General features: G+C 43.8%; 3 protein-coding genes across 3 annotated transcripts in view; 2 read left to right on the forward strand and 1 right to left on the reverse strand.

Annotated features, from left to right (window-relative positions):
- The first annotated feature begins 657 nt into the window (after window positions 1-657).
- On the forward strand, window positions 658-10,880 carry LOC104297897 (cytochrome b-245 chaperone 1). Its single transcript, XM_054170947.1, has 7 exons — window positions 658-763; window positions 3,481-3,611; window positions 4,768-4,809; window positions 6,085-6,158; window positions 7,131-7,227; window positions 8,420-8,564; window positions 9,127-10,880. Exons 2-7 carry the CDS (start codon window positions 3,527-3,529, stop codon window positions 9,254-9,256), a joined length of 573 nt encoding a protein of 190 aa, XP_054026922.1. The 5' UTR covers window positions 658-763; window positions 3,481-3,526; the 3' UTR covers window positions 9,257-10,880.
- Window positions 10,881-13,484: 2,604 nt separating this feature from the next.
- Window positions 13,485-20,123, reverse strand: HEXD (hexosaminidase D). The gene is made up of 12 exons (XM_054170948.1): window positions 19,869-20,123; window positions 19,648-19,757; window positions 19,483-19,570; window positions 18,893-19,057; window positions 18,183-18,366; window positions 16,835-16,906; window positions 16,552-16,747; window positions 16,310-16,392; window positions 15,480-15,558; window positions 15,301-15,402; window positions 14,709-14,798; window positions 13,485-13,925 (listed from the first exon to the last, which is right to left on the reverse strand). Exons 1-12 carry the CDS (start codon window positions 19,947-19,949, stop codon window positions 13,757-13,759), a joined length of 1,419 nt encoding a protein of 472 aa, XP_054026923.1. The 5' UTR covers window positions 19,950-20,123; the 3' UTR covers window positions 13,485-13,756.
- Window positions 20,116-24,963, forward strand: part of OGFOD3 (2-oxoglutarate and iron dependent oxygenase domain containing 3) — a 35,193-nt gene continuing 30,345 nt past the window's right edge. The window contains exons 1-3 of the mRNA XM_054170946.1: window positions 20,116-20,366; window positions 20,710-20,936; window positions 24,112-24,187. Coding sequence (XP_054026921.1) covers window positions 20,278-20,366; window positions 20,710-20,936; window positions 24,112-24,187 — 392 coding nt within the window. The 5' untranslated portion in view covers window positions 20,116-20,277. The remainder of the gene's footprint in view (window positions 20,367-20,709; window positions 20,937-24,111; window positions 24,188-24,963) is intronic.

The raw sequence follows: 24,963 nt of genomic DNA on the forward strand, positions 1-24,963 counted from the left end.
GTGACACCAAGAAATCACAAACCTCACCTTGATGCAGCCTCTGGATCATACAATATCCAGTACTATCAACTAATGGCTACCACACAGGGCAGGTGCTTAGTAACAGCTGCTGTCCCAAGTGCAAGGTATGCAATGACTGCCATTGAGAGCCCAGAGGTACACTGGCCTCCAACTAAGCATTGGTGGCAGCCTGGAGAGACTCCCCATTACAGACAAGGACTCCCCTTGCCCTCCCTTGACCCTCAGCCTGGAGTAGCAGTCAGCCCTACCAGGCCCTGTTGTGCAAAGGGCCCAGAAGGGTTCTAGCAAGCTCCTGCTAAATATGGTCAGTAAAGCTCTTCCACACACTGATCCTTACCCTCTCTCCTTGGCCAACACAGGAGACTTCATTCTCTTTTTTCACACAGTTAAAGCCATGGAACTTAAGGAACTGTTGACATTCTACCATGAGCAGCACTCCCAGGCATAGCCACCATCTTGAGCGTGGACAGCAGCCACCATCTTGGGTGAGGCTCTTCCTTTTACAGTCTCACAGGAGGCCCCAGGGAGCGTAGTGCGGGCAGGACAGGTTTCTTTTACTTCGCTGCCCTCACCTAAAATGGCCGCTGGCGCCTCCGAGCCTTCTTACGCCGGGCGTGGCGCCGGCGGGCCTCGGCGGCCGCTCTGCCCACACTCTATGGTTCGGGGTGGTGGTGAGACTGCAGGAAGCGGAGCTGCTCCGGCGTCTCATTCAAAGTGCGTCCGGGCGGGTGTGCTGCTGCAGGTAGGTACCGGGGAGAGTGGTGGCTGGCATGGGCTGTGAGGGGGCGCAGCTCGCCGGCAGGATCCGCCGGGGGAAGACGTGTCTCCTGTGGAGCCCCACCGTCTGCGTGGGCTCCCCGCAGTCATAAATGCTCCCCGGCGGCGGGTCACGGGCAGCGACGGCTCAGGCTGGGGGCGGCTGGCCCGTCGGTCTGGTAGGGGCGCGGCAGGGGCTACAGTGGGTGAGCCCCAACTGCAGGTGTGGTGTTATCCACGCGCGGGGGAGAAAGAAACCGTGGCTTTGTTTTGTCTTTGGGAGCACACTGCGAGTCCTTTCCCGAACGATCCTCGGTGAGGGCAAGACCCCAGTTAGTGTATGAGTCTCACTGTGGGAGGCAGGTGCAGGGCTGAGAGGTGAAGGAATTCATCATCTCAGTGCGTGGTCCTGACTCGGAAGATGTTTGTAATAGAGCTTTTACTGGCTCACCCTCAGTCGAGAGCTTGGAGGAAGATTACGAATGTTGGTTGTGGGTTTTGTGGTTTTTTTTTTTGGTGCTGAAGATCAGTTTATTGTCCAACCCAGGAAATTCAAGCAAAATTAGCAGCCTTAAAATACCTATCTTCTCTTATCATAAAAGTGTTATGCTAAAACTTTTGTGTTCACTTCAAGGCACGTTTATGATTTATTTAGAATAACTTTAAGAAGCCGTGTTGGGTTTCTTTATTCCCTGAGGCACCATTCTTGCATCTCTTCTCTGAGAGATGATGCCATTGACTTTGGGTGTCCAGCATTGAGTTGATACTGGCATTTGCATGGTTAGAGTTCACTGAATGAATATGGGAGGGAGATACTGAAGTTCACATTCATGTGTTTAACTGGAATGTGTGTGAATTATGGTCTAAGTGGGGTGTGGTGTTTGTGAAATATGGCCAGATTTCTGCAGTGATTTTTATGCATTTGATAGCTTGTTGATATTTTTTAGGTTGCAGGCAGAAGGCTTTGTGTGAACAGGAATGTTTGCTGATCTGTTGAGAGCGACTAACAGCACTAATTGGTAAATTAAAACAGGAAATGAAGTGTCTTACCCATAAGTGGTTTTGTCTCTTTCAGTTTCAGATTCTGTCAGATGTGTAGCTAAGAGATAAAATCAAAGTAATACGTGCTCTTTATTTAACTGAAAACTTGGCTAAATCTGCTTTGTTAAATGGAGAAAAAGACACAAACGGAACAACACAAAAGAACAGCAGCCCTGCAGCTTTGTATCTAAACTAACCAGTCTGTGCAGAATTCTTGAGGGAGTGTCATGCATTATCTAAGAAGAGCAAGATGACTAGAGGATTAAAAATCACATACTTCTCGTTAAAAACCTGGCTGTGCTTGGGCCTACTTGCTTAAGTGTTTTTCGTGGTTAGTCAAAAGCCTGTTGAATGTTGGCATTCTTCTGGAAACCTATTCTCATGGGCAGCTAACAGCCTAATGCTAGCTTCCTACCAACTGGTTCTGTGGCAGGAGAGTTGCTATTTAATGATTCAAGTACCAAGTCAATGGAAGGGGTTGGCGTTCATTGTCTTCAATAGTTAATGAGCTGTGTAATGTGCTTGCAGTCTCCAGAATGTTTCAGAATATTGAGCTTTATTGCTCCAATAAGAAAAAGCAGATACCCTTATTAGAAATCCATTTTGAGGAAGTGTGCTTAAAACCCGCTGCCTTAAAGTGGTTTGACGGTTGTAACAAAAAAAAAAAGAGACCAAAACAGAAGAAGTCTATGATTAAGGCCAACAGATAACCTGCTAAGAATAGGATGTGATGCTTTGCACGTGCTTTCATTTCTTGAACTGTGGCCTTCGTAGTAAAAACAAGCATCTCCCCCAGTTTCCAGAAGAGAAGCAGTCAGCAGCCTGCCTCTTCTCCACTGGCAATCCTGAAAAGATCAGCTAGGTCGTCATGAGCCTTTTACATCTTGTGTGAATGCTTGTACTGATAGTATTAGGGTGGGATTGCTTTTTGCACTGGACCTCGCAATCATTGCCAAAACTCAAACAATTTTATGCTATAAATAGTAAAAACTTGCTGAAAATGCTGCATGGGATTGCCAGCTCTTACTGCTTTTAATTAGCATTTGTTACTTTCTGTCCAGGCTGAAGGCATGGTCTTGTTGAGAAGAGACAAACATATTCGTTGGAAACTCCTGTTTTTATTCCTGAGTTGGCTTGAAAGAGGAGAATGCCGTATATGGCATTATGTGACACTGGCACTGCTAGGCTGAGGCTGTAACCCTTGCTGCTCTGTCATCAGGGATGAGAGACCTGACATCTGCATTGTCCTGCTTCAGCTGCCAGGCTAGTCCACCCTGACAGCCTTTGCAGTTAACAGGAGAAATGCTGCCAAAGAACTTTCCACTGCTCTTGCTGTGTTATTAGTTTGAAGTGCTGCATGAACTAGCAACAACGTTGTTCCGGGATTTTTGTGTTTCATGTTTTTTCTGGACTCTGGTTGTGATAGAAAGGAAGAGACATTAACTCCCAAAATGAGAAGCTTCTCAGAGTTCAGATTGCTGTTGTCAAGCAAGTCTCCACACAACAGTTTTTATTTGCATATTGCTGCTCTAGTAAGATACTATGTTCGCCTGGACATCTTTTATAGTCTAGATTAACACTTTATAAGTCCTGAAAAGTATTAAGGGAGAGTGTTGCAGTCAATGATGATCTTAAATTCTTCTTATCTTTATTTTTGTCCAGTGAGGTTTCATGAGTCAGACTGGGCTGTTGGAAGTTTCTTCTGAAGATGTACATGTTGGTTGAAAATCGCACCAGTTCCTATCTTCATCTGAAGAGGTCACCTGGCATCCGATCTTGGTCTCTCTTTGTTGGTAAGACTGCAATATTCCTAAGTTGATTTCAGAGCTTGCTTTAAGGGAAGGAGGTCACAGAATAAATTCCTGAAAGAACTTCTAACAGAATGGCTGTCTTCCAGGCATTTTTCTTTCAAGAAGAAGAATCGTCATGCTTTGAGCTTCTCCTTTAGCATAGTCACAAAATGAATGCAATCTCCTTGTCAGTGTGGTAGTGTCACAGTGAGTCTGATAGCTTTTCAGTTTGTCATCTGCAGAACTTCAGAGACTCATGGACAAAATGTTAAGGGGGTCCTGAAAGACCAGGAAGAGAAATTTGTTTCATGGCATATAGTAAACTAAATGTGAAGTTTCTGAAGGGGATCTGTACTTATATTGAAAAACATTTGGGTTTGGAGAAGGGGAAAAAACTCTGGTGGAGTGATGCTGGGATTAGATCTTGCATGTGATGGACAGCCTGCCAGTGGCACTGTGTGTATGAAATAGGAAGTCATACTGGGTGTTGTGAAAGGCACCTGTATTTAAACACTAAATATATAGAAAAATTGCAGTGGTACTTCTCAGGACCATGCTCAGAGAGCTCGTGGGCAAAGTCTGTCATCTCCTGCTTTCCAGCTGAGCTGATCCCATTGCAGTGACACTTAAATGTTGTCATTGCTTTCAGCAATGTCGTCGAACTTGTATTAAGACAAGATCTTTGCTGTTGCAGTGGCCCACTGGGGCATGAGACACTCCACTCCTACTTCCTCCTTTATGGGAGAAAGGGGCTGTCAGCTTCTGACACTATGACAGAAGTTCTTTTGGCTCTATAGACCACTTGGAAGGGAAAAGTAACGCTTGTGGTGTTTGTGGTAGCACGCTCAGTTTTACTGCACTCGGGAGGAAGTGTGGTGTAATGCTTAGACAGAATCCCTCTGAAATTCTGATCTTGGTTCTGTCACCATCTTTTTACTTCTGGCCTCAGCCCCTGTGCTTTTGCTGTCCTTGTGGAATGGCAGGTTTTCATGGCGAGTTCAGCGGGAGAAAAAAAACCAGCTCTTGCAAATTAATGCTGCAATTGCATTTGTCCCCTTCTTGAAGAGTCATGAACATGTCGGTGTCCATGGTTTTCATAAGGGAATTTTAAATGGGTTTTGCTGCTTGTTTGTCTTAATTCTCTCCCCTTTCATCCTAGGAATAGCCTCCATAGGTTTGGCTGCTGCTTATTACAGTGCAGGTAACGGCCTGTCTTTTTTTTGAGTTGTTTATTTCCTGTTGATCTGTTTCTCACGCTGATGATTCCTCTCTGCAGCTTCTTTCTGACCTTACAACAGCAGTGTAGGTACCTATCATGCTGTGTGGTGTGAATATTAAAAGCCAATTATAATCCTTGCTTGTGTATGACTTACTGTTCTTTAATGCTCTATTACATACTCAGCCTTCCATTTGCAAGAGAATTTTTAATAATGATGTTTAGTACTCTCTGGCATTTGGTACTATCAGTGTTTCTTATAAATGCGATTAGCTGGTCCTCACAGCTCTCCTGGGAAGATACATAATTGTTTGCTACCATAATGAAATGATTACCTTGCCTTTGATGGAAGTACTCTGTTCCTCTGGAAACTGTTAAATCATCACTAGTAGAGATTACTCATAAACACCTCTGGAGAACAGAGAGCTACTGCTGCTTCCTGCCCCCCTGCAACAGAGCAGACTGCGCCACGTGCCAGCTGTCCTTCCATCTATCAAACTCATCCTACAGGCTGGTCTGCGATTCTCTTGCTGCACCCTGTTAACATCAAGTTTAAACTTAATAATCTGTAGGAATATGCTGCCAGTATAATCAGTGTGTTTTTATTTCAAGAGCAAAGTCCAGTGAGAGCTGCTTGAGCCATCAGCTGTACTTGCCTTTTCTGAAAACATTGCAGCAAAGCTTTCTGAAGCAATCCTGAGCACAGTTCTATGCCTTCAGCAAAAGCCTGAGTAAGCAAATTGCTTAGGCTGCTACATGTAAACTTTTCCAGGACATAACATGCAAATACTTGTTTGTCAGGAGGGCTGACTGCTTCCTTTTATGAGGAAATATGTTTACTTCAGTGAATTTCCGTTGTCCCTTACCCTTGTCTTCTGCAGCACAAATATTTGATAGCTGAGAGTTTTGTGGGTGCCTTTTAACATGCCTTTGCTTTTTGTAAAAGAAGAAGGTGTGTGATGGTGTTACCTTGCCAATAGTACAACTGCTTATAATTCTGCATGGTTTAGAGCCCAGTGTAGATGCAGTCTCTGCAAAACATGTGAAGAGTTTCTGTATTTGTATCCTGGGAGAGCTGTAAAATAGTTGGCATTACAACTAACAGCAAAAAGTTAGCTCCAGAGAAATTTTTTTTTTTTCCTCCCCCTCCCCCCCCCCCCCCCCCCTTAAAAGAGAGTGTGTTGCTTTTAAAACTAACTGTTTGAATACCAAAGAAGTAAAAAACCCAAACCCTTAAATTTGTACTCTCGCATTCTTCAGACAGCTTGGCATGGAAGCTCTTCTATATGGCTGGGTGTTTCTTTGTGGCAGCACAGAATCTGGAGCAGTGGGAGGTAAGATGCTGAACTTGGGGGAAAAAAGTGGTGAAAATTTAGAAACAATCAGCAGTTGCTGATTTCAGCAGCCTCATGCACTTGCTTAATCAAAACAGGCAAATTAGCTTCTGGTTTGGGGGTGCTACATTAGGGGTAGAATTAGGGCAATAATTCTTTCCTTACACAAGCATGAAGACGTGAAGCTTAATGTAGGAGTTTTAAGGCAGACATGCCCCAAACTGTTTTGTGTCCTTTTTGAATTGCACATTCAACTGCTGCAATATGATTTTATACTTAAGAGTTCCAGCTAATAAAGGAATGGCCATTAAATAGCGTAGCTCTAACCTTCCTTTTTTTCCCCTGGGAAAAGAGTGGTGTTTGTGAAGCTGGTTTATAATCCTGTGGACATTGATTTGTTAGGAGTTGGACTAAGAGCAATAACCTGTTACATAAACTTGTCACCTCTTTGACCTAAGTTGTTACTAGAATAAGCAACCTACATGTGAAATATTCTCTTTTCATCCACTGTCAGGGATATTTTACATTTCATCCTGGCTCATACAGCACAACACTGGGGTTTTGGTGGAGTACTAACAGTGAGACAGTTAGCAAAAAAGGTAACTAGAGCTTGTGTTGACTGTATGCTTATACTGTAGGCCAAAGCAGCTCCAAGTTAGTGCTCACATTTGATTCCAGGCAAAGATTTTATCACACAAAGAATGTGACAAGAGGGGCAATGAAACCAACTTTAATTTCTTACTTCTCCTGTGTAGAAGTAACACAGGAGATATGGTTCAAGTCTCTGTTAAAGCCAAGAGCAAGATTATAATTTTCTCAGTCTAGTAAAAGAGGACTCTCTAACATACCTATGTATTTTTTTGTGTTACCAAGATTATTTTCCTGTATGATTACTCTTATTTTACTTTGAAGCACAACTGCTGCTAATGTTTTTAAGGAAAATCTTGATTTTTTTACTCTTAATTTTTACAGGAAGCTGTGCTTGATAAGAATAAGGGAACAATCTGCCTAAAGACATTCAGTCTTTACAAAAAAATCCTGACCCTCTCAAAAGGAGGCAATGAACAAGGTGAGGAAGCAGTATCTGTGGTAGCAAGTGAGCAGACAAATTCTTGTGTGCCTATTTCAAAATCATCTCTGGAGTTCTTGGCTCAAATTAGTCTGTTCTGTTCCCAAGAAGCAGATGTAATAATCTGCCTCTCAAGATCCAAATGTTTTTTCAGATTAGGGTGCTGAATGCATTTTATTAGTTACTTTAATCCAAGGTAACTAGGCTTGCACATTGCTTTCTAGAATAGTCTCAGCTGTTCCTTTGGGATGTTAATGTGCAGTGTCATTTTCCTTGGCTGGCCTGCCTTACAAGTGGGACTGGTGATAGAAAGTAAGGTTTAGATCCAGGAATTGAGATTTCTGTAACCTAATCTAGTTTTGGTAGCAGGCAAATCTTGAGATATCATATGCAAGTAGGCATGCTGTATCCTGCAGATACATCATGTGCATTTAAAACTAAACTGCATATTCAGTAGGCTCAAGCTTAACGCAGTATCTCATTTCTTTTGAGCTTCCTGTTGGAGTAACAAGCTTGAAGCAGTCACTGTGAGACAGGAGCTCCAGTGCCAACTAATCCTCTTCGGTGGCAGATTTTGTAATTCCATTTGCTAGTCTAAATCAAACCAACTCTCAATATGCTTAGAAAAGTTACCCAAAAAATGGAATGTCCTTAAGCTGGATGGGGTTTTTACACAGTTCATTTAGGAGATGGAAAATAAGCTGTGTGGAGAGAAGGGTGTTCAATGTTTCTGAGCTTTTCTTTAGGGTGTATGTTGTGGAGCTGAGCACATCTCCTCCTGAATCAAGTTCTGTTAACATGGGGATGGCAGAGATCAGCAGCTGCTTTGAACAGTTAAATCTTTCTCTATTTGAACACCTGTTTACCAGCTCTGTACAGTGAACTAGTTAAAACTGTCATTGAAGTGGGAAACATAAGTAATAAACTAATGGTCCCCAGTTGCTGTGAGACAGTGTGTCTTGTTCATTAGTGCCTACACCAGCTACCCTGTGCTGTAGCCTCTCCTTGTTTGTTTTGCTTGAGTAGCTCAGCAATTGTTTGCTATTGCAGGGCAGCCCTGGTTGTATAGGAGCAGAGAAGTAGTTCTTGGAGCACAGACTCTGAGTCATGCCAGTCACTAGTAGCAGTGCTGAGAGTTTACTGGGCTTGCTCATTGACTATTTTTTTTTTGCCCCCACATCTGTTTTTACAGTAGTGGCTCTGCTGAATGAGATCAGAGATGTGAATGTGGAAGAGGAGACTGTGCGGTACTTCGGGAAGGGTTACCTGGTGGTGCTGCGATTCATCACTGGGTTTTCACACCCACTGACTCAGAGTGCAGTGCTGGGCTGCAGAAGGTGCAGTTTGGACTTTTCTTTTTTAATGAAAATGTTCAGGGTGGGAAATAACAAGTCCATAATTGCCAACTCTTGAGAGCCATTTTGTCTCCATTTTCATTCTTGCTACTGTGACCTTGTGTTACTCAGTATAACTTGTTGAAACCTTCTAACTGCTGTAGGTTAGACATTTGGCGGCAGACTGATCACATTTAGATATCTAAGATACCCTTGCATGTCTGCTGCAGTTATCCTCCCTAACCCACCTGTGCAGTGGCAGAGGGGATTAATTCTATTTTGCACATGTTCAATTTATCAGTTAACAGAGAATTTATTTCAGGCATTGCTAATAAGGAATCTTGCAGCAGAGGCTGGTGAAGGGAAAAGAATTGATCTGATGTGAAGGCACATCAAGCCCAAACCGTTACATCCAGAAGATGGACACTGTCAGTCATACCTTAAACCACATGTTGCCTGACACTTTGAGCAGTTACTCTCAGGAACTGGTGTGCCTGTTCTTGACGTGTCAACACCACTGTTCCACTAACTGTTGCATTGTTGTTTTTTTTTTTTCCCCCCACAGTGATGTGGAAGCAGTTGCCAAACTCATCATGAGTTTTCTGGAACTGGACAGAGTAGAGAGCCCACAAGATTTCTCTCAGAGCAGCGAAACAGAGGCTAGTGATGCAGATGAACCACAGGATAAATACTAAGTCATCACAAGCTGAAGAAAGAAGAGGTTTTCAAACATCTGGAAAATATGCTGGTTGTTCTTCAGGAAAAGAAATCTTGCTGTCTTGACTGGGGCATTTCTCTACATGGGCATTTACAATGGGAGGAATGTGTCTTGGGGCACCTTTGTTAGTGCTAAACTGCTTCAAGATCCACGCTCCCAGTATTGCCACTGTAGAATCCAAAGCAAATTCCATTTTATATGCTACTTTGCCTTAGTTTCTGCACTTGGACAATGCTGGCTTTTGAACATTGTCAGCTCATCAAACTTGTCTGGGAATAGTTATTTATCAATGAATTGGTTTGAGATCAGTTATTGCTTTCCCATTAATAGAGATACAGATGTTAACTTCCACTTAGTACAAACATCTGTTGCAGATAGTGTAGGAAATGCAGAAGAGCTGAACTTGTTTTTCTTGAAATGTAAATGCCTGAATATATTGCTAAATTGGTTTAAAGCATCTTAATATATGCAATTAGGTGATGCAGAACAGTGGCACTTTCACATTCTCTACTACTGTCTTGCCATTAGGTACTAGTGGAAATTAAAGCTTGAGTGACTGTCTTGGAATTGGAAACATAAGGCTGATCAACTTGCTATTTGTCTTCTCTTGGATTTGCCAGGGAGCTGTAAATTGTGAGCAAGGAATGAGCACATTGATTTTAACATCTTCAGGATGTTCTAGCTTAATCCTGTTCTGCTTAACTTCTGGTATAGGCTACCCTAAGAGAGAATAACCTTTTCCTACACCTCAACATTGACTATTGTAACTCTGTATTTCAAAAGGAAGGAAAGCACATCTGGTACTTTAGCTAGGGAAAAGACTGATGTCCAACAGCATGGTAGCCTAGATTTGTTTAGTATTTCCTCACATGAAAGGATACTGAAGTGCTGATGTTTTTTAAACATAGCTGGGATAGATCCATGTTTTATTCCCTGTCTGTAGTGTCCTGTGTTCTCACCAGTGGTTTCACTAATAGTTAAAGTATGAATTTTCCACGGTATTTCTTGAAGTAAAAGCTACCTCTTAGTCAACATGTTCTGTCTAGAAGTAAAACTTCATCATGCCTGTATCAACTTGTTAGTAGAGGGGAAAAAAAAGTTAAGAGCTGAAAGTTCCTTCAGCATGGTAGAACTGCTTATATGAAAGTTCTGCCAAATTTTGCTTGGGAATTGTATGGTCTGAAGACCTGAATTAGAAAATACTTGCAGTTACTTCTAGATCTGAACAGGGTACAAAGTAACTGTGTGGTCTCCTTTTCCATTTGGCCAGCAGCACGTCTTCTGGCAGTAGTTTTCTCCAGGACTTAGAAGAACCTGCATTTTTGTTTCAAAGCACTCTACCTCTACTGAAGAGAAAGCTAGGAAAGGATTTCAGCTATGTTATGTTGTATGTTGCAGCTATATCTGAAACTAAGCACAGGCTTCTCTGACCAAAGAACAGGCTGTACCAACAGTTTGCTTCCAGCCTTTTAGACCTAGTGAGACAAAGATGCTCTTACTGGTGGTTTGAAAGGGTAATCACACTGTAACAGGGGGATCAGTGTGGATGCAGCTTCACTGCGACACAGAACTGGGTCTAGTTCTATTCAATAAGAAACTTGTAATCAGGTATGAAACGACACCTCTGCCAACAGACATGCTTGGTCAGTCCTCTCAGTTGGTGGGCTGATACCTGGCTTTCAGCCTCTACATCACTGACTCGGGAAACTGCTGTGTATGAATGTAGGAAAATCAGGTTGCAGGCAATTAACAAAACTTGGCCTTTGTTCTGAAGTACAGTTGTAAGCTAAGGAAAATCATCAAACCTGTTTTAAAGATACTGCAGGATGTAACACCTTGGAGAGTTCATTTAAACCAGCTGTGATGTATTCCCTAGGTGACCCTCCTTTTAGAGATGAAAATGGGATTGGGAATTTGGAGAACTTTAGTTTTTACCTCTGCTGTGTAAAATGAGAATGTTAAGTGTTCCAAGACTTCCAGTAAGAAATACTGAAATATGAGATTGTTTAATGGTATAATGTAAGCAAAAGGGCTCAACCTGCAGGTAACTGCTTCTTTGCAGCAAGGACACTGAGGCAGTACATGGTGTGGATGTGCATTGTACTTCTGAACCCACAGATTTGCCCATGGATAATAACAGACAAAACTACCTACATTCAGCCTTAGCTGTCCTGGGTTTCTCTTGTTTCCATGAGAGCTGACATTCTATGGAAGATGCAAACCATGCTGTAGCTTGCCACTTAAAAATCAGCTTTAGGATGGTGCTCCTATCAATCTAACCCTGCACTGCATCATGTGCCCCGCTTCTGCTGAGCTCTCTTGTGCATCTAGCTTGGTGTATGTTCTTGATGTCTTTTTACCATTTTGCTCAAGGCTTTTTTTGGATGGTTTCCTCACTTCCCTTGAGCCTAGCATATTGAAAGGCCCAGGAAATGTAGCCTTACATGTGCCTGTGTAAAGTGGCTTATACTAGAAGGGATGTGAAAGACTAGGTTAGGAAATGGGATACTGCTAGGAGAGCAGTACAAAGGTATTTGGTACGATTTTTGCATCTTGGGCTGTCTCGTAACTTTAGACAGCTGTAGTTTGACTTACAAATGAGTTGATAGCTGCATAAAGTACCTTAAGTTAGATCTAAAGCTCTGCCCCTAAAGCCAACCCTTTCTGTTACATCCTTTAAGTGTATGGTCAGTGCCATTTGGCAGACACTTCAGCTTGAGTAGCACATCTGAAGCTACTTGCATGTGTCTGGTTGGATGGGATTTTGCCCTTAGCTGCTGTAGTGAACAAGAGCAAGACTGCATGTTGTACAGAGGGAGGAAGTTGCATTATCTAAGCTATGACCTAATATTCCAGTAACTAGGATCCAGTGAGCAAGGCCCTAAGAAAACCAGACTATTTAGAGTGTATAGCTGAGATCTGACTCTTGTGCTGTATTGATGAAGTTAAACAGACACAAAAACTAAGCTGGCTTACGTCGTAAATAAAGAGTGCTAGTTCTGACACTGTAGTAGATTGTTGAGAGGCAAAAGTACTGCTGGAAAATGCTTAGAAATTGCTTTTCTAATTTAAAATGTCAAGTAGAATTTCAGCAAGGTGGTGTATGTTGTCTTGGTTTTATGAATGGCTGTTTTCAAAAATTCTTTTGATAACTTGTGTCACTGTAGTCTTTTATATTGTTTTTAATTAAAATGTATTAAAATATGAATCACTGTCTGAATTACCACTTGGCACAGACCTGTTGAAGGAGTTAATGGGGGGAAGGACACAGTAGAGGAAGCCCAAATAGCTATCTCCCTGCTGACCCTGCTTTTCACTTAGAGAAGCCTAGCTTTCAATGTCATCTAAGGTGACAGAGCCAGCACTCCACTGTGAACATATTTGCATTCCCCCTCTTTAACCCAACCAAAAAAGGCATATTTCTACAACCACTTTGAGTATCAAAAGATCTATTGAAATAAAATAAATTAAGTTCTTGTTGGTTATGTGTACCTTTGGTAATTAAGGTATACATAGCAACTGATTCTTTATAGGTAAAATTCTGCATGTGGACCTAACTCCTGCAGCTCATTTAGTAAGTTGAGATTTGTCTTATGCTGTGCTTCTTGTGCTTTCCATATCTAGAGCTCTATAGAACTATGCTTAACTTAGATGATGTTTTAGTGAAGTCAAGAAGTCAAATGTATTATGGCAGTTTTCCCCTTAAGTCCAAGTGTAACCTTCCCTACTGGTAACAAACTCCTTTTCTGGAGATCCTCTTTGCTCTGTATTGTGATGGTATATGGCATCTTCCATGCATCTGCTGTAACCTCATGAGCAGCTGGACAGTGGTTCCTTGCTCAGACTTCTGCAAAAACCTGGATGTTAATTTCCTGGCCTCAAGTTAATCAAAACTGGACTTAAGACTGGTGGGTTTGTATTTCAGAGACAAAGTCCAAAACAAAATCTGGAGCAAATCAACTGATAGATATGGAAGGACTTGTCATGATGGAACAGTAGGATTCCCCTCTGAACATATCTGAAAGACTAAGGAGTCAGTACAGAGCATGAGGACCTAAAGCATGTTTAAAGTATCTCAAGTCTTATAGAAATTGCAAAGGAGGACAAGTTGGGTACTGACTAGAGTAGAACTTGGAGCACTTTCTCAGGTCACTGCTTCATAAAAAAGCCTATTACCACAAATACTGAATTTGGGAGAACCTGCCTTGCAATCTAGCCATGTTCTGACTCACTTCTGCATTGTTATGCAAGGGGAGCAAATCTGACTTACAGGGGAGGTGATTTAAGGCTCAGCAATGTGTTAGGAAAATTAAAACAGAGTTGAAGCCTATTACACTAATAAATTTCTTTATCCCTTCAGGTCACTTTTGTTTAATAACAGTTCTTGCTTCAGCTCTAAAAGTGACAAACATGACTAGTTGCCAATTTCCACTAGCCATATTTTTCCACAGAATAAAACAGACTAATTGCAATGCCCCTAATTTTGTGCCTTTATTGCTTTATCTAAATCATCCACCACTTGCTGAAGCTTCTGTAGGCTTGGGTGGACGTTCTCCTCCATCCACTCCTCTACAGTACACTCGTGGAAAACTTGCTCCATGGCTGCTTGGAGGTCTTGCACCACAGCATTCCACTTGGAGAGGAGACTAAGCAGAAATCAGAAGGAAGAAACAATCACATTTGCAGGTGAGCTCTGCCTCAAGGGAAGGCTAGCTTTCCAGGCCTTTTAGAGAGAGTACAGCCCTTAAAATGACTTTACAGGAAAAGCAGCATCTATTGTAAGAGCTCAAAGGACTTGATTTTGTGCAGGCAGCAAAAGTTTGACACTGTTTGTACTTAAGTACCATTAATCTTGGCACTGTTCTTATGCATTGACTTCTGAAGTACTGAAATGTGAGCTCACAAAACCACTGTGCACATTTTAAGTGTAACTGAAACCCACTGAGAGACTCCTGGGAATTTAAGTCTGCATTTTTTTTTAATCAGGAAGAGTAGATGAGGTTGGATATTCATCTTGGCACAATGTCTAGAACAGGTTTTGAATAGCAAATACAGTGAGAAAGAGCAAGGAAAAGGGGTCTGGTTTTACTCTGAGCTCTGCTGGAACTTGGCCCATGGTGAGCTACTGTCCCAAGGCCAACAATTGCTGTGAAGTGCAGCAGGTCTGTATGGGAGCAACTTCCTCTCAAGGGAGAGTCTGATTTGAGACCAATTTTGTACTTGTGTTCACAGAATTTGTTCAACTGAAGGCAAAGATGAACCTGCTCGCCTCTTCAAAACCATATTATGAATACTTCATATGGTTTGATTTGCACTGATGCTTCTGAAATTACTGTAGGAGGAGGCAAGGACTCAAGACCACATGCACTTGAGTGCCCAAAATATGACAGATTTTATTTCCCCTATGATGCAAAATTAGGTGGTGTTACCTTACTGCATCAGGCTGAAAGTGATGCATTATTATAGGGTGAACAATCCTCCTTTTCCTGTGGTAGGGGCTGAACCAGCCTGTGACGTATCTGAAAATGGATGTTAGTATAAGCAGTGTTTGAAACAGCACTGACATCTTTACAGGCTGACAGAGAGGTGACAGAGCTTTAGCTGAACTGCTGGCACAAAGAGATAGTGCTCAAGGAGTAAGTAAATTTAAGTCTAGGTGTCTTTGGAACTGGCTTGTAAAAGACTGTTCCTGGCAAGTGAGTGTAACTGATCATCTGTTGCAATTTAAGTTTCATTTCAAGCTGTTTTTTTGTAACCCTCAATTAAAATTAAGTAACAGGAAGATTTAATTCAGCAAAGAACTACTCTTGAAATAAGGCAGCACATAGTATTTAGGACTTCTGCTGAAACACTTCAAATTAGCATCCAAATATGTTGTGCTGGGTGTCAGTGTATAGGGAACAATGCCTGAAATGCAGAGATTGATATTTAAAGCACTTTGCTGGAATTATACCCCATTTTGAGATGAAGTAGCTCAAACACTCCTGCAGACAGCCAGAGAATAAATATAAACCTTATTACCTGTTCCTTTCAAGAAGTTCATCCACTGATGACTTGAGGTAGAAACTAACTTGTGTCACAAGAGTAAGGATATTGCTCCCAGGAAAGGTCCCCACACTTGTGCTGTTCAAAGAGGATCCATTAGTTTCTGATCTTACCATGCAATGAGAAACATCTGAATCCTACAGCTGGAATTTTACCTCATGAAAGTGTCAATTTCCAGGTTGGGCATTCCCAGAAGCTTTTCCACATCTTCTTTAATCTTTTCTGAATAGCCACCTGGCAGAAGACAGTGGAAGTAAGTAAAAAGAGTCTAAATAACCAAAATGTCCATAAAAGAGGCGTTTTCTGGAATACTCTGCATTGGCTTAGTAGTTCTCCTTGGATGAAGACTTCTTTTTTAAAAGGTGAAATGGAACTAGAACAAGGGAAAACTCCATGGGAGGAGTACATTGTCTTTCACACAACTGTTCTGTGCTAGGTAAAGCACTACCTAGCTGTGAGCTTTCCTTTCAGGGCGCTGAATAATTTTAGTGCCTTAGTTAAAAACAAGTAGGTTGTGGGGGGTTCTTTTCAAAATAAGAATTGCAGAAAGACAAAAAAAATAACAATTCTGTTGGCAAATGCCTGTAGAGAAACAGGAAGTATTTTACCTGAGAGTGTACTTGCTAGATCAGTTTTAAGTTAAAACAACTTCTACATGTAAACAAGTTCTAAATCTAGACAAAATTAGTCTCATTTGTATACCAGTGCTGTTTCAAATGAGATTCAGCCTCTTACATGATTTTTTTTAGCCTAAGCATGAAGAAGTTTATGAGCATTTGTGGGTCAGAAGACAACAAATAATTAGAATACTATAGGTGATTTTAATACTTGGGCCAAGAGGCTTCTCTCCTCCCATATCACCAGCGTCCGTAATTCAGACCATGATCAGATAGTCAAACCACCTCAAAATATGCCAGCTTTAGGGCAAGGTCACTTTCCTCTTGTGCTAGGCATAAGCTGAGAGAGAATAAAGTTGTCATTGTACCATTCTTTAGTGCCTGCAGACATACAGCCAGTGATGGAATTGCCACAGGGAGAAGCTCACACAAAACAGAGAAGTGATCATACCTAAGTAAGAAAACATTCACTAATTAGACATTTTTACTGTCAGAACACACTAAACAAGAGGGAACTTTTTGTATTTCAATGACTAAAATTCAAAAAGCTTTCAAAGCATTAGTTTGCCTCTCTGTGATCCTTGGAACCACTTAAAAGGATGTTCCTTACCTCTGCCAGCCGGTCAGCGCGATACCTTCAAGGACCTCAGCAGGGCTACTGCTTGCCACTTGCAGCCACTGGAGATGGTTTTTTAAGTGGTGCCCAATAAGTGTTAGAGACTGATTCACTCCTGTAGCTCCTTTAAAAGCACTAGCAAACCACACCTTGGAGAAGCCACATCTCCGATACTTCTCTACAAGCTGCACTGCAATGACACACGAAAGAATATTCACAGGACAAGTTTATCTCTATTTCCACCCTTGACGCTAATGCTCAGCAGAGAAGTACAAACCTTTGCTCTCCACATCAAGGTCTGCTGCATAGTCCCAGATCATTGGCTGCACAAGCTGTGGGACCCCAGACTCTGGAAGGAACAGAGTTCTTCTAAGTAATGGAAGACAAATAGTTAAAAGTGACTGACTTAGTAAAACTAAGTAGGTATTGTTGGTGCAGTAGCATGTGACTAGAACTACTTATGGCTCATTTCTACAGTTCCTCATTTCCAGACGAAGTGTCCCTGGGCATTTTCAGCGTGGCCAGGATTTCAAACACATGACTTCATCTTCCAGGGCCCACAAAGTCCTTAGACATCTTCAAACCACTAATATGGATCAGCAGTGACAACTCAAGAGATCCTACACATCCCAAGCCCACCTCATTCTTATCCCCTTAACTCTACCACTATTCCGGCTGGGCTGAACTGGCAGAGCTGCAAATGATACATGCAGGATTTCAGCTAAATTCAAAAGGAAATATTCACCCTTTAACTTAGATTGTCTGAGCAGTGTTTGCACAGAACTTAGCTTTTTGATGACTTTAAAGTACAAACAAAGATTGCAGGCATAGCTTCAAATCTCATGTTATTTTGTGTAACCCGGTTTTGCCTGTGGCAGCAGACAGCCAGATGCTTGCTGCTTTTGTGGAAAGTGCATGGGTCCTGTTTGCATTTTTTGAGATGATTTCCCACTATTAAACCCACAAATAAGTCAGTCACTGCTGGAGGAACTACACAGCTCTTCATGGGTTTGTGCAAATCTGTTTAGAGGAGACAGATAAGGTGGCTCTGGAAATGCTGGAGTTCTGTCTATGCCAGGACTACTCCAATTTCAGCAGCAGTTTCCTATTTTTCAACAAACAAGACTCATGACATCAAGGTCCTGCAGTAACCCCACAACTCAGAGCTCCTCTTGATGTGCATTGTGATCATGTGCAGTATCAGTGACCCTCACAGGGTCACAGCTTCTCCCTGCAAGTCTGCACCACTGGAACCAGAAGTTGCACAGAGCAACAAGTAACACTAGAAGGTGGTGAGAAGCAGAGATGTTTTGATTGTGATCACAAGAGGTAATATTGGTTTTGTGGGGTTTTTATTGATGTGTAAAGTAAGTAGAACTGATGGCAACCACTGCATGATGACTACTTTGTTTGTCACAAACTAAAGTGTATGAATTGAGACTTAACTACAGTCATACAGAAAGCCTGTGACATACCCAAGGACTGAAGTCTCTGCTCTTTAGTCTAATCTATCCTCAGATTTCTTGTTTCCGTTATTTTCACCCATCAACAACTCTGCTTTAATTGGTTGTGTAAACTTTCTTGTATGCTGCAAAATAGGACTCACCCCATCATTGGTCACACACCTGCCAGTGTTTCCTCACTCATCCCCCTGAGCATATCATCCCATACGATGGGTGTCACGGTGGGGTAAGATGAGACCACACAGCTTGCAACTGCTTTTATGTGGGATAAGCACAGCTTCTCCAGAGTGTGGTCTCCTTGCTGCAACCACTGCTTTGACTCTTCTCCTTCTCCGAGGTAGTAGACCTGAAACATCAAATAATCTTGACTTCTTTTATGGGAATAGGGGGAGTGAGACTCAAAGTGTCATGAAATCATACAATACTCAAAATCCACTGCAAAGATATGACACAGAGTGGACATATTTCAAAGCACCTCCTGGTGTTGAAGACACTGCAAATATTTCTATCAGTCTGCAGGAGACTGAATGCTTGCCAGAGCAGTGAGCCAACATCTTCCATCCAAACTTGTATGATTCTTAAGGAATGCCTCCAACTGGTATCTCACTTTACTCACCTGACCTAAACCCAAATGCTGAGTTAGCTTTAAGAAAGTGCTTTCACTTCTTTAGATATTGCACTGAGATCAGATGACATTCTGTGCTACTAGAATCGTTTATTGTCAAAACGACTTTTCTGGGTTGGTTTGAATTGCTGTTTTCTGTCCCCCCTATCCTACCCAAACATGGCCTGGGCACCACTGAAATGCAGACACCTCAGCCCTTACCATCATTCCTATCAAGAAAAAATTCCTTGCTTGAGAGAAGTCCCACCTCATCACATCCAATATGAAACCATTTTAAGTCTTCGTGCAGTGCCATGACCTGGTCAATCATGGCTTTGACCAGTGCCTGTGACTCCTCCTTGTGTGGGTTGAGGGCGTTGGGAAACACCTTCACCTCCCGGAGATGGGCGAACTCTTTGTGCTTCAGCACAAACTGCAAGAGAAAGGAGAGCTTGGAGAACAACAGCAAAAGGAAGGGGACAGCAGCATCTTACTGTGTCAGCAGGGCTCTGGTAACAGTTGTCCTGCTAAAGCTTGGGTTTAGGCTGTGTGTGAGCACAGCATGAGCCCTCTCTCAGGGGTGGTACAGACAGGAGAGGCATGGCTGCTGCTCCACCGTGCTGTGGGCATCTCTGACCATGAAGCACCTCATGGGAAGAGGAAAACAGGGTGGTGAGTGCAGGGTTACCTTGGTGTCCAAAGCATGTCAGGTAATGGGAGTTGAATATCCTTAGCATCGGGAGTTATGACAGAGACTTCCTGACCGAGCCACTCCGACACATCCGGAGCTGCTCCTCCCCTCTCCCAACCCAACACTCCCAGGCATCGAAGGTACGATGCCACCCGTCCGGTGCTCACCTCCATGTGCCCAAACGTCTGCACCAGCGGCACCACCTCCAGTCCTTGGGCCTTGGCCTGGTTCAGCACCGCTCTCACCTCCCCGGTGCTGAGAGAGAAAAGCAAGAAGTCAGGGCCCAGTCTGGATGCGCAGATCCCCTTTCCCGGGCCTACGCCGAGCGCTACCTGTAAGCGTGCGAAGCCCGCAGCGGCTCCAGCGGCCCCGCGTAGGGAAAGGTGTCCTCATACTCCAGCAGCAGCCCGGTGCCGCCCAGGGCGCGGAGGAGCGGCAGCACCTGAGGGGGAACAGCGGCCAGGTGAGGCCGAGCCGAGTAGGCCTGTGGAATCCCCTCACCGTTTCCCCCCGTACCAGATCAGACCCATCCGTCCGCCGCTTCCCCCGGTACCTCCGCCAGGTAGGAAGCGCGGGGCGGTGCGCCCTTCAGGTCCAGGTGCACCAGCCGCCGCCGCGGCCCGCCCGCCTCCATACTCGCCGCATGACGCCGCTCCGGCCTCGATTGCTTTCGACTGCGCGCTCCAGGCTGCCCGCGGCATCGCCGCTTCGCATCGACTGTTTTAGCCTGCCGCCGCAGCCGTAGCGGTACTCTAGTATAGAGCACTTGGCCGAGTTCTTCTGCTGCGGTTCTGGTGTTTCGGCGTGGTCCAGCTGTCTCCGCTTCTACCTCGGTGAAGCTGCTTCGCTGCTTTCGGCTCTGTAATGGATTTCTCCAGGCCGTCTGCCTGAAACGTTTTTGCTCGGCGGACGATTGCCATGTCCTGGCAGGCCGAGCGCATCGCTCAGTGTCGGCGTGAGCGATGTCTCGGCAGCGCCGGACCGCACCGCGCGGCTCTGAGAGCGGCGGGACGGGGACGGGGCCGGAGCGCGGGGACCGCCACCACAGCAGGTATTCGCCTGGGCTGACTGCGGGGCTGGGACTGGTGGCTGGCCACTGCCACCTTCCGTTGTTCCCGGGGCTGGCGGTGCCCAGGCCTGGCGGATGAGGGGAGCGGCCTGCGGCAGCGTCGCCGGCTCCTGTGGGAGGTCCTGTGTGAAGGCGGCCTCTAACCTCCGGGCATGAAAGGGGAATGAAAATTTCGTGTATGTACTCAGAACAAGGGGCTAGTCTGGGAACTGGGCCTTGACTGGGTCTCCCCGGTATCGGGCAGGCTAGCAGCCAAAGCAGTTCCTCAGCGGCTCGGGAGCGCGTCGTTCGCTTACGTGGGGCTGTCGCTGTGCTCTCTCTGTAGTGCGAAGAAGAGCAAAACCCAGCGAGAGTCGCAGTGGAGGTGGCTGAAGGCAGTGTTCACATTGTTCGTCCTCTCTTCTCTTGCCATCGGTGGCCTCCTGAGCTGGAGCTACCTGAGTGCTGAGGATGGGGTCACGGAGGTGCTGGCTCATCACAGTGAGAACCTGCAGGATAAGTTCATTGAGATCCCCTGCTCTGAGGACTATGACAACCAGAAAAGATTTGAAGGTATTTGGATAAGATCGGTTGAAGTGGGATGAAGTACCATAACAGGCTGACTGCTGCCTGTTGACCCAAATATGTACTGCAAAACTCCTCTGTTTCTAGCAAATGCCAGGGCACTATGTATTTTTTAAATCCCCAAACATTTGTGCTTCTTGGGCCAGCTCAGAAGTTGCTGCATCTGCAAAGTTTTTCTGTCACTCCTACATCATTCCCTTCAGATACTGCTTTGCTTATGCTATGTGAAATAAACCTTTTGCTAAATCTGGCTTTTCTTTCTCTCTTGATTCCTGTGCTGAGTTTGTTACTGGCAAATACTATGTAGGGTACAGACTGGAATTGATTTAGGATATTTTCTGTGCTGCTAGCATATGGTAATGGCACAAATGCCATCTTCTTGTATACCTGTGTTGATTTGTGTGTGCAGGCAGCTTTTAATGCTGCCTACAAAGCATTTCTGTCTTTGGTGAGTTGCTCGAACACGTCCAGAGAAGGGCAACAAAGCTGGGGAGGGGTCTGGAGCACAAGCCCTATGAGGAGCGGCTGAGGGAGCTGGGGTTGTCTAGACTGGAGAAGAGGATGCTCAGGGGAGACCTTATTGCCATCTACAACTACCTGAAGGGTGGTTGTAGCCAGGTGGGGGTTGGTCTCTTCTCCCAAGCAACCTGTGTCAGAACAAGAGGACACAGTCTCATGCTGTGCCAGGGGAGGTTTAGGCTGGATGTTAGGAAGAAATTCTTCACACAAGAAGAGATTGGCCATTGGGATGTGCTGCCCAGGGAAGTGGTGGAGTCTCCATCACTGGAAGTGTTTAAAAGGAGCCTGGATGAGGCACTTAGTGCCATGGTTTAGTTGATTAGATAGTTTTGGGTAATAAGTTGGACTTGATGATCTTTCCAACCTGGTTAATTCTGTAAACCTGATTTTTCTCCTCACTGGTTTGCAAGAGAAATTTTGTGAGCTGTGGACTTGTGATCTTGGCAACCACATCAGTTCTTCCTATCATAAGTAAGGCAGGAACTTCAAGGATATCTCTGCCTGGGAAGAGAATGTGATCTCTGTGCTTGTGATGTCATGGAGAGAAAACTTCTGTGATTGGTTTTGTTTTTCAGCAGGTGTTTTTACAAGTCCTCCCCCGTATTACACATTCAGAGATCAGTGGTAAGAGGAACATGTGAGCATCTTTGAGTGGTTAATTGAAGCCGAGCTGGGATAAGTGAACTTTGCTCTTGCTTCTTAACTCTTGTCTCCTACTCGCTGCCCAGAAGAGGGTGGTGGTGAGCTGCTGAGCCTTGCTGTCTGATCAAGGCTGAGCTTTAGCTCCACGTTTGTAACAGATAGCTTAGTAAGGCGGTAGGTGCGGGTTGTGGTTTACTGCCAAAGTGAACTTGACTCCGGAGCTTTAGTCACTTTGTTAGGAATGACTTTCCATCACTCAATACCTTTTCATTCTCTGTCTTTGTTCTGCTTTCACATCCACAGCTTCTGGCTTTGTCAGGAGGGGGCACATTCTTTTCATCACTTGGTGTCTGATGCTTAGCTGTAAAGTTTCCACAGCTAAGATGAGCTTTTTATTTATGCACCTGCCCCTGCTCCAAACTGTGCCTGTAGTTTGCTTGAAATTATATGTTAGTTGGTGTCCCAGAGCAGTGGCTTTACTGGCAAGGCAGTGCTACACAAATAAAATGCATTATTTTTCAGTGGGCAAGTACTTACTGTAGTTGCAGAAGATGGGATGCTGTGTGAGCACAGTCTCCTTTGTGCTTTGACCCCTGTGGCCAGATTTTGGCTATTTCTGCTGTCTTGAGAAGTAGTTAACTCCTGAAAAGTACTGTGGCTACCAGCATGTCTGATGAAACTCCTGTGTAGTCTCAAGTGTGATGTACTGTGTCAGTGCACAAAGCGTCTGTGATCACGGCCCAGGAGACAGTTTTAAAGATGCTTTTCCAGAGACTAGATCTGTGGATGTGGAAAGCAGAGAAGTGTGTGAGCAGGAGAGGAAAAGGTCTGTTGCCTGGACTGCTGGTGTGGTTATGGGAATAGAATCCAATACAATCTTTGTCTCCTCTTGTTCTGATGTTAGGGCAGACAAGAAATAGTTTGCAGTTTTTGCTGGCTACTATTGATTACTTTTCAGATCTGCTGCACCAAAGAAGCACAGCATTTCCATCTTGCATTTTTACTGCAAGATCTGTGGTGTTTAACTTGCAAAGTGCTGGTTCCTGGGAATTGAGATTGTGGCAGTTTTTGCATATTTCAAACCCCCTGCTTATCCTTTCTGGTCACAGAGGGGATATTTACAGCGTGCCTAAAACACAGCGCAGAAGCTCTCCCTGTTTCCATTCCTTCCCAAATTTGTAACTTAGAACAATTTTGTCTATAAACCCCTTGTGAACTTTTTGTTTGAGTTCTGTACCTTTGGGATTGTATTGCAAGGTGTTGTTCTTTAATATTCAAAGTCCCATGCCAGTATTTTAAATTTTTTGGGGTGCCTTTTTAATATCAAGGCACTCTGCTTTCTCTTGAATGGTGTGTTTGGATTCTGCCCAATTTTACCCTGCTCACAGGGTCAAGAGGAGAAAAGTGAGTTGGAGGAGCAGAGGTTCTGCTTCATTCTTGTCATAGTGCTGGGTTCAGTGCTGGCATTGATAAATGCATGCTTAAGGATGCAATCTCCAGTGTAATTTTAGACTGCTAGTTTCCTAGGTTATCTTCAAATAACTTAGTGTGTGCTTCTTGGAATCTGAACCTTGAGATGACTTCAGGGAGTTGTTGCTTGGGTAGTCAGAAAACACAGTGAATTATTTGGCTTTTAATTCTGTTGGTTTTCCTGTCCTTGATCTGTGTTTAAACAGCCTGCTTGGTGTGGGTGCCTTTGACTTTAATTTAAACGTGGGTCAAAGAAGGGATTTTAGTTTTCCCAAGCAAGGAGGCAGTGTGTATAATTTGCTCTGTTGCTGTCAGCACTCAGCCTGGTCACCTTCACATCTTTCTTGTGGCTTCTCTCTCTTCTTGAAAAGCTGCTGTTGTTAGAGGGCTCTGTCAAGGTACATCCAGTAAGATCACTTCATCTGTGAATGCTTTGAATCTGAAAGAGGAGTAGGAGAATGTAAATAGTGATTTATTTTGAACTCTTGTTAAAGATGCCACTTTCTTTCTTCTTTTCCTTATTCTGCTCCAGGCTGCACTCCTAGGAAGTGTGGAAGAGGTGTGACTGATGCAGTAATCACAAAAGAAGAAGCTGAAAGGATCCGTAGGTAATTTTGCTTGCAGCTCTTTCAACTCTTACAAGCACATTCTTTAATTCCAGTGTTTAAGGTGTAGCACAAAACTTATTAGCTGGAGGAGGATGGGTTAAATTGTTTAAGCCACTAAACTTTTAAAAGCCATTTTTCACTGCAGCGGAAGCAGTTCTTGCTGTGCAGAGTCTGCCTAGTACTGTAGGGCATGAGCCTTGTGTGTGTGTGGGGAAGGACAGTGAATTAAATAAGTTTGAAAGGATTTTCACTTGGCCTTCTGTTCCATTTGGCCTTTAGAATCAGAACAAAACAACCTAAGCCTCCTTTCAGCTGAGTCTCATTCTGGATAATTATGAGCTAGTGCTGACCCTGTGGTCCTCTGTGAACCACTAAGTGGTGAGTTTTCATCAAATAGTAGGGGACACTGTCAAATTATGCAGTTAGAAAAGTTCTCAGCCTCTCTGAGTGTGATTTGCACTTGATAATCATGTCAGTGGGGAATACACTAATGCTTGAAGCAGCATGCAGCTGGTGGATATGCTTTGTTCACAGGCCAGCCACTGTGATTTTAAATTCAGTGTTTCTGTATTGTACAGGTTCGTGTGTACTGCCTGCAAGAATCAGCCTCTGGGGTTTTTTGTTTAATCTTTCTTGGCCAGATGTATTTGAAAGGCAGTGTTTTGGGGGTTTGTGGAAGGAAGGTACAAGCTCAGAAGTGTTCTGCAACATAGATGCTTTATTTTCATGACAGGCTGCAAGATTCTGTTTAAAATAAATGTCAGCTTCTATTAATT

This window comes from Dryobates pubescens, chromosome 20 (assembly GCF_014839835.1).
Source record: "Dryobates pubescens isolate bDryPub1 chromosome 20, bDryPub1.pri, whole genome shotgun sequence".
NCBI classification, from domain to species: Eukaryota; Metazoa; Chordata; class Aves; order Piciformes; family Picidae; genus Dryobates; species Dryobates pubescens.